The sequence below is a fragment of the Cricetulus griseus genome, chromosome 5 (assembly GCF_003668045.3).
Source record: "Cricetulus griseus strain 17A/GY chromosome 5, alternate assembly CriGri-PICRH-1.0, whole genome shotgun sequence".
In the NCBI taxonomy this organism is placed as follows: domain Eukaryota; kingdom Metazoa; phylum Chordata; class Mammalia; order Rodentia; family Cricetidae; genus Cricetulus; species Cricetulus griseus.
In genome coordinates this window covers 138,142,261-138,152,489 of record NC_048598.1, presented here as the reverse complement: position 1 = coordinate 138,152,489, position 10,229 = coordinate 138,142,261, and the positions used below count along the sequence as shown (strand labels likewise).

The following is a 10,229-nucleotide window of genomic DNA, read 5'->3' as shown; positions in this document are numbered from 1 at the left end:
ACATGAAATCAGTATCTCACATAGTCATAATGTACTGAGCGGAGGGGGAAAGGGCCTTTGCTTTGTGGGTTAGAGATCCCAAAGACCTAAAATCAAGACTAGTCAAAAAAAGATACGGTACCCAAGTTAAAAAGGCCAAGGATGCTGGAGCCCAGACACCAGCTCCCCAGGGAAAACCCAGCCCATTTCCGGCGGCCCCACCCACCTTGTCACTCCGGACCCCGCCCCTCTCCGCGAGGACCCGCCCTCCTACTCGCGATCCTGGCTCCGGATTGGGCAAGTCTGAAGGCTGTACACACACCCGACACGCGCACGCCAGGCGGGGCCCTCGCGCCTGCGCAGCAGTGCGGCCAGCGGCTGGCCTGGCCGGGCCGCGGGGGGAGGGGGCGGCCCGCGGAATCCTGCTCCGTAACAAGCGACGCGCCGCGCCCGGCGGTCCGGCTGCGTGGGCCGCTCGGGTGGGGCTGAGCGCTGCGGCTGCGGTGGCTGCCGCCGCGGCGGGCGCGATGGAGGCCGTGCCGGAGCCCCCGCACGCTCGCCGGGGGCGGCCGAGGCAGCCGGAGGGGCTGGTAGATGCGGCGCGGCGCCGCGGCGGCGGCGGCGCCCGGGCTCTCCATGAGCGAGCGGCGGCGGCGACGGGTGCGGCGGCACGGCGGTCTTCGGTCCCGCGGGAGGTAGGCGCGGAGTAGTGGCCCGCGCCCCGAGGCCTGGCCGCCGCGGAGGGAGGCAGGAAGGGTGGGCGTGGCGCGCGGGCGTGGACCCTCATCCCCCACCCCACCCCACCCCACCCCACCCGGAGGACTGCAGATCCTGGGAGACCCTCTGTAATGCGGTGCTCGGTTCCCGCGACAGGTGGTCGAGTCCTCTGGGGAACACCCTGTGACCCCTGGGCATGACAGCGCGGGAAAGGGGTCATGTTGGTGGAGAAATTGAGGTTGGGGAGTTTCCCTGGCTCCGTCCAACCGAAGGAGCTGGGATGGAGGCAGGTAAGAGCCAGAGAGTACATCCTCCTCCGGTGACTACGTGCCAGAAACTCGGGGCTATTCCAGTAAAGCTCTTTGCAGCCATCTCCCTCCTCCCTACCTCCCCCCCCCCCAAGTTTTACTGCAATTTACATTTGGACAACTGACCGATTTACTGCTGGAATTTTTAAGTGTGCTCAAGGTCTTCCAGTGTTCCCCTTTGAAGTTAGGTTCATGCCCTGTATCTAAGCGTTGCAGATTATAATCATTGCTTTTCAGAGCTGTGGTTATTCTTCATTTGATCACATCCAAGACATAATTTGAACAGAAACACTAAGGGTTTATTCTTCCCTTTCCATGTATAATATTTAGGAATCTGAACTTGGGCTCCTAATCCTTGCTACAAAATTATTTAAAATTCAAGAGCAAATGAAGATCATGAAAAGTTTTTCTCATATTTAAAAATGCTTGAATGACTTTTTAATTCTAAATGAAACTGGTCAATTTATATTAAGAAACGTGTTTGTTTCCTTGGCTTCAGATTTGCCACACTCTATTTCAGAGTAATTGATGAGAGCCAGTGTGTTAACAGACTATATATAAATACCCGTATTTCAAACTAAATATAGTACCAAGTAATTTAGAGTGCAGTATCTTGTCTCAAGTGGGAAACCGTTTACGTGTTTAACGCACAACAGAATTTGGTAGAACCACAGAGTGGTTTTGAACTTAATTTTGGACATAAAACACAGGTTTACACTTGTGTTTGTGTTGTGTTTAGGATGATATTTGAAAAGAACAGGCTGTCCCTGGTGTTGCTTGCCTTTAATTCCAGCATTTGGGAGGCAGAGGGAGGTGGATCTCTGAGTTCAAGGCCAGCCTGGTCTACACAGAAAGTTCAAGTACATCCAGGGCTACCAGAGAAACCCTGTCTTGGAAGAAAGAAAAAGAGAGGGGGGGGAGGGAGAGAGTGAGAGACTGACTTTAGCCATTTTCTTTCTCCCTCTCTCTTTTTTGTTGCTCAGATATATCCCCTTTTCTTAAAAATAAACTTTTCTGTAAAAGTAACATTATAAAGCAGTATTGTAATTTATAGTTATTTATCCAAGTAAAGTGAAGCAACTTTTACAAAACAGTTTCAGTAAGAACCTTTTTTTATTGCTTATGTAACATATGTAGGACACAAACACCTTTGTTGAAGTAGTGTCAGTGACTTTAAAAGCAGTATTTGGCTGTCCTCAAGGAAAGGGGAAGTATGGGTGTCAATTTAAAAGGGAAGGACACTCCACTTTATTCCCAGAACATGCAAAGGGGAGAGTCGGGATATTAAGTTCTAAGAGTCTCATAGCATGGGCTCTGTAGTTAGGATGAATACTAGCACAATCCTAGGTGGCAAATAAATATCCAAAGTGAATAGAAATAATGGCTGTGCTAATATTTGAAATGCTGTGTTCACTTCTCTTTGTCTTTCAAAGTCAATGCCAGATTAACCTTCATGTAGAGCAGCAGGTCATTACACAGTTGTTTTATAGCATAGATGCACTTTGCAGTATAATTAATATAAAAACCAAGAGATGGCTCTTTTGTACTTGAAAATATCAGCGAGTGTCATTTCAGTTTCTTACGTTGAACTGCCTGTGTAAACAAGGAACTGAAGCATAACTTGTAATTGGGGAGGTAGAAAGAGGCTTACATTAAGAATAAAACCAATTGAATTTAATATGTATCTAGTTTTATGAGCATGTTAATTTTGCAAACTGATAAGCATTTCTCTATGGCAATTATATCTTTTAATAGCTTTAATTTTCATTTATGATTTATTACAAGGTTTTCTTATAACACAGGTAGAAATTAATATAATTAATTAAAGGCCCATCAGATGGTCATTCTATACCTTAAAAGGGGGATTTGGCTGTTTTTTTTTAAGATTGTTCTGATTTTATATATTCAAGTGTCTTATGTATGTAAACTGGAGTTACAGGCAGTTGTAAGCCTCTGTGTGGGTGCTGAGAACTGAACCCAAGTCACCTTCAAGAGCAGCAAGTGCTCTTAACCACTAAGCCATCTCTCCAGCCCCCATATCTATTAAAAACTAATAAAAAGCCTAGGTATCAAAGCTCATTTCTTTAAAAAAAAAAGATATTTGCTGTGTGTGTGCACACGCACACACGAGCGTGCATGGTCTCTCTCACATGTGTGTGGCCACTCATAGCATAGCATGTGCGGAGATCAGAGAGCAACTTTCTGAAGTCAGTTCTCTCTCTCCACCCTTCTGTGGGTTCTTGGGATTAAACTCAGGTCTCCAGGCTTGAATGGTACTATCTTGCTTTCTGTCCCAGGTTTTGACTTCTTCAATGATCTTTTCAGAGACCATGCATATTTTCAGTGCCACACAAATGCATTATATTGTTGTTGTTGTTATTTTCATATTGGGAGGCCATCTAACAATGTAATTTGACTCTGTCAGTACATTTATTTTCATTTAAATGTATCTTCCATTACATGCTTCATTTTGCACTTTTAAAATGCAGGATGAAGACACTGTTTGAAGAGATCAAAGCATCAATTAAAAATAACTATAACCAAGATCGATCATTTTGGAGGCCTGTTCTTCCTTGGGGAGGAGTTTTTACTATCAAAGCTGGCCGCAAAGCAGTATCCTGTACACCCCTCTATGTTGAAATCAGACTGAAAAATACCTGCACCATAGATGGATTCTTGATGTTACTATATGTCATTCTTAATGAAAATGAAAGTTTCCCCAGGGAACTCTCTCTCCATTTTGGCAGGGAGTTTGTAGACTGTTTTCTTTATTTAATGGACACCTACAGTTTTACAACTGTGAAGCTGCTTTGGATTTGGGACAAGATGGAAAAACAGCAATACAAATCTGAAGTTCATAAAGCTTCATTAATAATTGATTTGTTTGGGAATGAGCATGATAATTTTACAAAAAATCTTGAAAATCTCATGTCTACCATTCAAGAGAGTTACTGTTCTAACTGGCGCTGTCCGACCCGAGTTCAGGAAGATCAGCAGCGCACAATTAGTATAAAGTAAGTTGCTCTCAATTCTATTCTCTTCACATTTCGTTTTTAATGAACTTTGCTTAGTTGCATGCATCTATGTACAAAACCACCTGATAACTTCTTAGTAGAAAAAGAAAGATACCCAATATTCAAAGTGAATCATTCTTGGTCCTAGTTTACAAAGTTCTTTATGCCCTCTTAAATGTTTAAACTTCAGTGTTTTAGAGTGTTTTATCTTTTGAATGGTAAACTAGTCTGTCAAGACTAGTTCTACATAAACAAGAAAACTAAAAATACTCTTTTGTGGCAAGGCCAGAGAATATTTATAGTTAGGAACTCCAAATTTGGCTTCTCATATCTGGAGAGGATGTGACTGAGAATCTCTAGCATTAAGTGCAGACGGTGCTGGGGGTAGCTGAGTGGTTTTGGCTTTCATCGAGAACACAGACTTTCATGATGCTGAATGATGGTGGGAAAAGCCACGCTGAGAAGACCTGGTGGAGTGACGGCAAACATTAGCTGTCTCAGGACTGGTAGGGAAAAGGACTGATGCCACGAGTGAATCCAGACATTTCCAGACGTGAATTTGGCTGTAGTCAGGAAAAACAGCTTACTAGTTTGGAAATGCACATTGTACATAAGCATATGTTATCTATTTTCCTATATTGCTGATAAGATGGAGTTGATTTGACACCCCCGAGGGGGAGTTTTTTCTGTCATAATGGACTAAAGTGCCTCATAATTTAGTTTGTTTTTTTAGAATTAGCATCTTGTCAATCGGTAAATGTTTTACATCTATAATTTGATACTGTTTTGTATTTCCCTCACTTATGTCTTTCATCATACTGTAGACTTTTAAGCTTATTTTTTGTAATCTTTTTATTTAAAGCAGGCTCTGAAGTTTTCAGAGCAAGCATTTCTAACAGATGAGGCAACGAAAACAAGGCACAATTGTTAGTGGCTTACTCTACTAATCAGCTGTTGTCTGGAGTCTGCATCCAACTTTCTGCTCACCAGAAATCAACTGCTGAGACACATTTTTTTTTAAGTTAAAGAAGCAATAACTGTATACATCAGGATCAGTTTACAGGAAACTTTATCCAGGCGATATTTATTGATTTCAACTGCTTCTATAGTATTTGCCTAAAACACAAGCCTGGTCAGGTATACTCTTGCATGACTGTAATGCCAACATGCAGGGAGTTGAAACCAAAAGAAGGATCATTGTGAGTCTGAGGCTAGCTTGGGCTACAGAGTGAATTTCAGCCAGCCTGAGCTAAGATTGAGATCCTGTCTTAAAACAGCCCCAAACCAAGATATCACAGGTTGTGTGTTTCATATCATTTGTTCTGCTCATTGTACCCTAGCCTCTAAAATTTATCATTCCAAAAATGAACTGAACTGTTCAAGCCATTCTTACTTGCATTTTGCTATTGTAGTCCTCCCCAAGAAATTCCACATGGAAACTTGATAAGACTGGCTGTGGATGAGTTATTCTGTTCCAAGATTGAACTTTGTGAAGAGCGTGGGTGAGTATAGGATAGACATTTCAAAATATTTCTATTGTGTTAGAAAGAAATCTAGACTGGTAAGATCTTTAAAATTAATATACTTCCAAAACAGCAGTGCGTAATAATACATGTAGTCTAACAGTTTTTCAGTGTTCCTAGTCTAGTTTAGTATGTCATCATATGTTGTTTTGTTATCAGATATAAATATACAATATGGTACTATTACCCATTGATGAATACAAAGCAAACACCTTTCTCTTTTTCCTCATTGCTGAGTAGGTACAATAAAACCTTGGTTAACCGGAACCTGGCTAATCAGACCCTCAATTAAATGGACTTTTTTCTGCATTCCTCATTTAGGAGAAAGGTAAATGAAAACCAAAAAAATTTAATATGGTAAAAAAAAAGTCAAAAGGGGCATAAATCCCAATCATTTAGCAATTTCTATGTCCACATTATTTTGTGCATTAAAAGTTACTATTTAGAAGTCTTATAATACCATAAAAGATCATAAAATAATGAAAGATAAAAGATACACTGATTATTTTTAAAACCCCCAAAAGAGAGAGAGAGAGAAAGCATACTTTAGCAACATGTTCTGAAGCATATGATTTTCTGGTTAACTTAGTGTAGTCAGTAGTGTTTGTCAACCAGAAGTCTGTGCCCTGAGCATTCCGGTTAATCGAGATTTTACTGTAAAGTTGTATTTTGATCCATATGCTTAATACTTATTAATACCAAAGAGAGAGAGAGAGAGGATTTGCTTCATATTAATAGAAGATCCTAAGCCTAAAAAGGTGGCATTTTCTTCCTCAGTTATCAAAACCATCTTGAAGAGAAAACTGTATATATAAATAACAGCTATTACAGTGGTTCAACAGATTCATGCTTTTATAACTTTTAATATAAACAATCAACTTTTCTAGGAGTTTTTCAAGCATCACTTCTAGTATAGAGAATAGACTATATAAACCTCCGGGACTAGGAAAATAAGATAATAAAACAGAATAGAATCTAATCTAATATCTAATAGAATATCTATGCTTACTCAGAAATTAAATACAGTTCAGAAGTGTTGAAAAGCCATTTGTCACATGTATGATAATGTTCATGCCCACTTTTCATTTTAGGTGTGGTGGTTTAAGAGAATTTTCCCAACGAATTTTCTGCCATGGGGCACCCCCTTTTGTTGTGTTAAATATGCAGCATTGGAAACCTGAAGATCTGGCTTATGTACCCTATTACTTGGATTTATCTGATCACAAGTAGGTAGTGTTTGTTTATTTGCCCATTTTATGAAACTAGAAAAAAAACTTCATCTGCCATGATTTTTACTAGCCATTAAGAAGATATTGTTAGCTGAATATGGTAGCACACACCTTTAATCCCAGTACTCTGGACTCAAAGACAGGTGGGTCCAGGTGAGTTTGAAGCTAACCTGTTGTACCTAGGGAGTTCTGGACCAGTCAGAGCTACACAGTGAGACCCTGGTTAAAAAATATAGTACGTTAAGAAAAAAATCAAGGCTTTCTAGATTCTGAGATTTCTGGATTCTGGGATCAGAGTCCACGTTGAGGAAGCCTGTTACTAACAGCATGCATAATGATTAGACTGTTTTCAAACCTAGTCCTGCCTTTTACAAGATCTGTGACATCTATCAGTTGTCTTACTGATAAAGCAGAAATGATAGTGTACATCTGGAAAAGTAAATGCATTTTTAAAAGAATGACTTAAGGCCGGTTTATCCTAACAGTTTTTATACATTGTCATGGAATGTGCAGGTATTTGCTGGAAGGTGCCACTCTGTTTAACAAAGAGGAACATCATTATTCTGCAGCTTTCCAGATTGATGGACATTGGATGCACTATGATGGCCTCAGAAATGTGAATTTAATTTTGTTAAATAAACCCCCAGAGTTTCTCCTCTTGTCATCATTGGTTTATATTCGAGCAACAGAGAAATAAATATAGACTGATGCTGAATAAAATTGTTCTCCCGCTTGCCCATGCTCCCCTAGATGAAGGGCTCTTGTTCTGTATATACTTGGTATCCAAGGAAACAGTTCAACTATACTAGTTTCAGAGATGTATTTTTCATTGTTTTGCCCCAGGTAAATGTTTTATATGGAAGATCTATGCAAAAAATGTATTTTTAAGTATTTTCTGGGTTATTTTTATATAAGCATATGTTATGTTCAAATAAAATGTATTTCGTGGCCTTTGTAATTTTTATTTATATATACCTCAACAGTTTTTACAGTTCTATCCTTAAATCCAAGAAAATACTTGTCATTTCAATTCTAAATTTTCCTTTTTAGGTACCTGAGTAAATCCTAGGGTAAAAGTCAGCATTTTGGTTATCTGACTATTTCTTTGCCTTACCTCCAAAGTGCACTATTGGATTCAGTAGGATTTGAATGTGCAGCTCATGGATGAGTTATTTTACCCATTACTTAGTTTATTCTACATTTTGCCAATTTCCTTGTAGCAATTTAAAAGCTATATACAAAAATTTTCTGTAGATTAAACCATTTCTTTGTAGTAGCAAGTTACTGTAACTGTTGCTGAAGTGTACATCCACCAGTACATTTCAAGCATTAAGTAAGCCTCTGATTTCAGTTACTGTAAGCATTACAAACACATTACATAGCAATCCTAAATATCTTACCGTTAAATGTAACAAAAATTTCCCAGTAAGTTATTTTGCAGACAAGGCAACTATCAAAAGTATTAGGCAACTGGATATTTATTAGTGTTGGACTAATAATAGAAATGTATTTATGTATTTAAGAGGAAAATGGAGAATCTAGTAATTTTTCTAGTTTAGTTTTTTTTATTGGTACAAAAGAAAAAATATTTTTAAAAAAATCAGTAACATCTGGCTCTCTGGAAACTCCTCATTGACATCAGGAGGCTTGGGTGTGTAATGCCACGGATGCAGAATCAAAGCATTTTACAGTTAGCAGAGCTTCATGTTTTGTTATAAATAACCTAAAGTCACTATCTTTTTGCAATTTGAAGGGAAAATATTTTCAAGGAAGAATACTTGATGAAGTATTAATTTTAGTGTTTACATTACAATAAAATAACATTGTTTATACTTGGGGATAAGATTTGGTGCAGTATATCTGAAGACTTTACATGACAACAGAGTTCACTGCCAAATACCAAACTGCTAAGGTTTCATTATAAATCTTCCATTGCTGTGGTGCCATGTTGAGATAACATGCTGTAAGAGTGGGAAAAGGTGGGTGAAATCTTGCTAACACTGTCTCATTTGAGTAAATATTATTAAAATTATTTTTAATATAAGAATAAGAATGGCATTTAAAAAATAACCCAGGGTTTATCTAAATAAATCCCCAAATATGGTAAATGGAATTTGATTTACAGCAAGCTTTTCTAGTAACAATGTATTGCATGAATCAAACTATACAAAGCATAGATACTAGTGTATACATACATATATACATACATACATACATACATACATACATACATAGTATGGTTACATTATTAATGACTTAAGTTGTTAATGCAGATTCTTCAGGGAATTGCACTTTATTTGGAACATTAGTTTATTGTACAATGACTTACCTACCTCACAGGGTTGTTGTGAGGGTAAAGATGTTAAAATTTTTACTACCTTGAACATGCTAATAAAAATATTTCTACCTCTTTTGTGTATAGGCAGTCTCCCAGATTGTCTCTTACAAACTTTTTACCATTTAAAAAAATTATTTAGGTATTCTTTTTTTTTTTTTTGGTTTTTCAAGACAGAATTTCTCTGTGTAGCTTTGGAGCCTATCCTGGCACTCGCTCTGGAGACCTGGCTGGCCTTGAACTCACAGAGATCCACCTGCCTCTGCCTCCTGAGTGCTGGGATTAAAGGTGTGCTCCACCAACGCCCAGCCTATTTAGGTATTCTAATATCATGAAAAAAATTAGTAGTAGCTCATATCACTAATGTGTGGTGGGATTTAAATATGGCTTCTGGGCCCTGAGTGGTTGGAGTTGAAGAACAGGTCACTGGCTTTTAGAAAAGAAATTACCCACAACTGGCAATCAGTGGATAAAATCAAACAAGATCAGCTAGAATATCCATAGAATGTGATGGTGGAGAAGAAGGATATTCTTTTTAAGTTAGACACCCTTTGAGAAATCAAGCTGAAGAGAGTCAGAAGAAAGGGAATATTTTCTTTAATCAAAATGCCACAAACTACCACTTAAAGGGGAAGAAGTAATTTTATAGATTTATCTACAAGTGCGTGGGTTAAGGTGAACGGTGTCACCTTCCAATTAATGCCAATCTGAGATTTACTTACTAAAAATGATTTTTATGCATGTGTGTTTCTATGTAGTGTGTATACATGTATGTGTTAGCTTGTGTTCAGTACAGAAAAGGTGTGTATGCATGCATTCATATGTGCATGTGTTTGTATATGTGCTCATATGTTAGCTTGTGTGCACTACAGAAAAGCTTGTGTATGTACGCATGTGTTTGTGTATATGCATGTGTGTTAGCTTGTATGAACTACAGAAAAAGTATTATCTTTGTTAAATAAACAAGGGATTGTGCAGTAGATTGCCCCAGTTCTTGGATTAGGCTTGTATTATTTAACATGTCTTGCTCAAATTTTTTATAAATTGAAATTTGCGTGTCGAGTTTTTGGTTCTATTTAGGTTTTTTATTTTGCCAATTCATCCATTTTGGGAAGTCTATTGAG

General features: G+C 38.7%; 1 protein-coding gene across 2 annotated transcripts; it reads left to right on the top strand.

Annotated features, from left to right (window-relative positions):
- Positions 1-429: 429 nt before the first annotated feature.
- Positions 430-9,191, top strand: CUNH14orf28 (chromosome unknown C14orf28 homolog). 2 transcript variants are annotated; one of them, XM_027416489.2, is made up of 5 exons: positions 430-674; positions 3,494-4,018; positions 5,431-5,520; positions 6,633-6,767; positions 7,284-9,191. In XM_027416489.2, exons 1-5 carry the CDS (start codon positions 574-576, stop codon positions 7,465-7,467), a joined length of 1,035 nt encoding a protein of 344 aa, XP_027272290.1. In that variant the 5' UTR covers positions 430-573; the 3' UTR covers positions 7,468-9,191. The 2 variants fall into 2 exon arrangements, with proteins under 2 accessions (XP_027272290.1, XP_027272291.1); XM_027416490.2 differs by lacking the exon at positions 430-674 and adding an exon at positions 809-986.
- Positions 9,192-10,229: the final 1,038 nt, after the last annotated feature.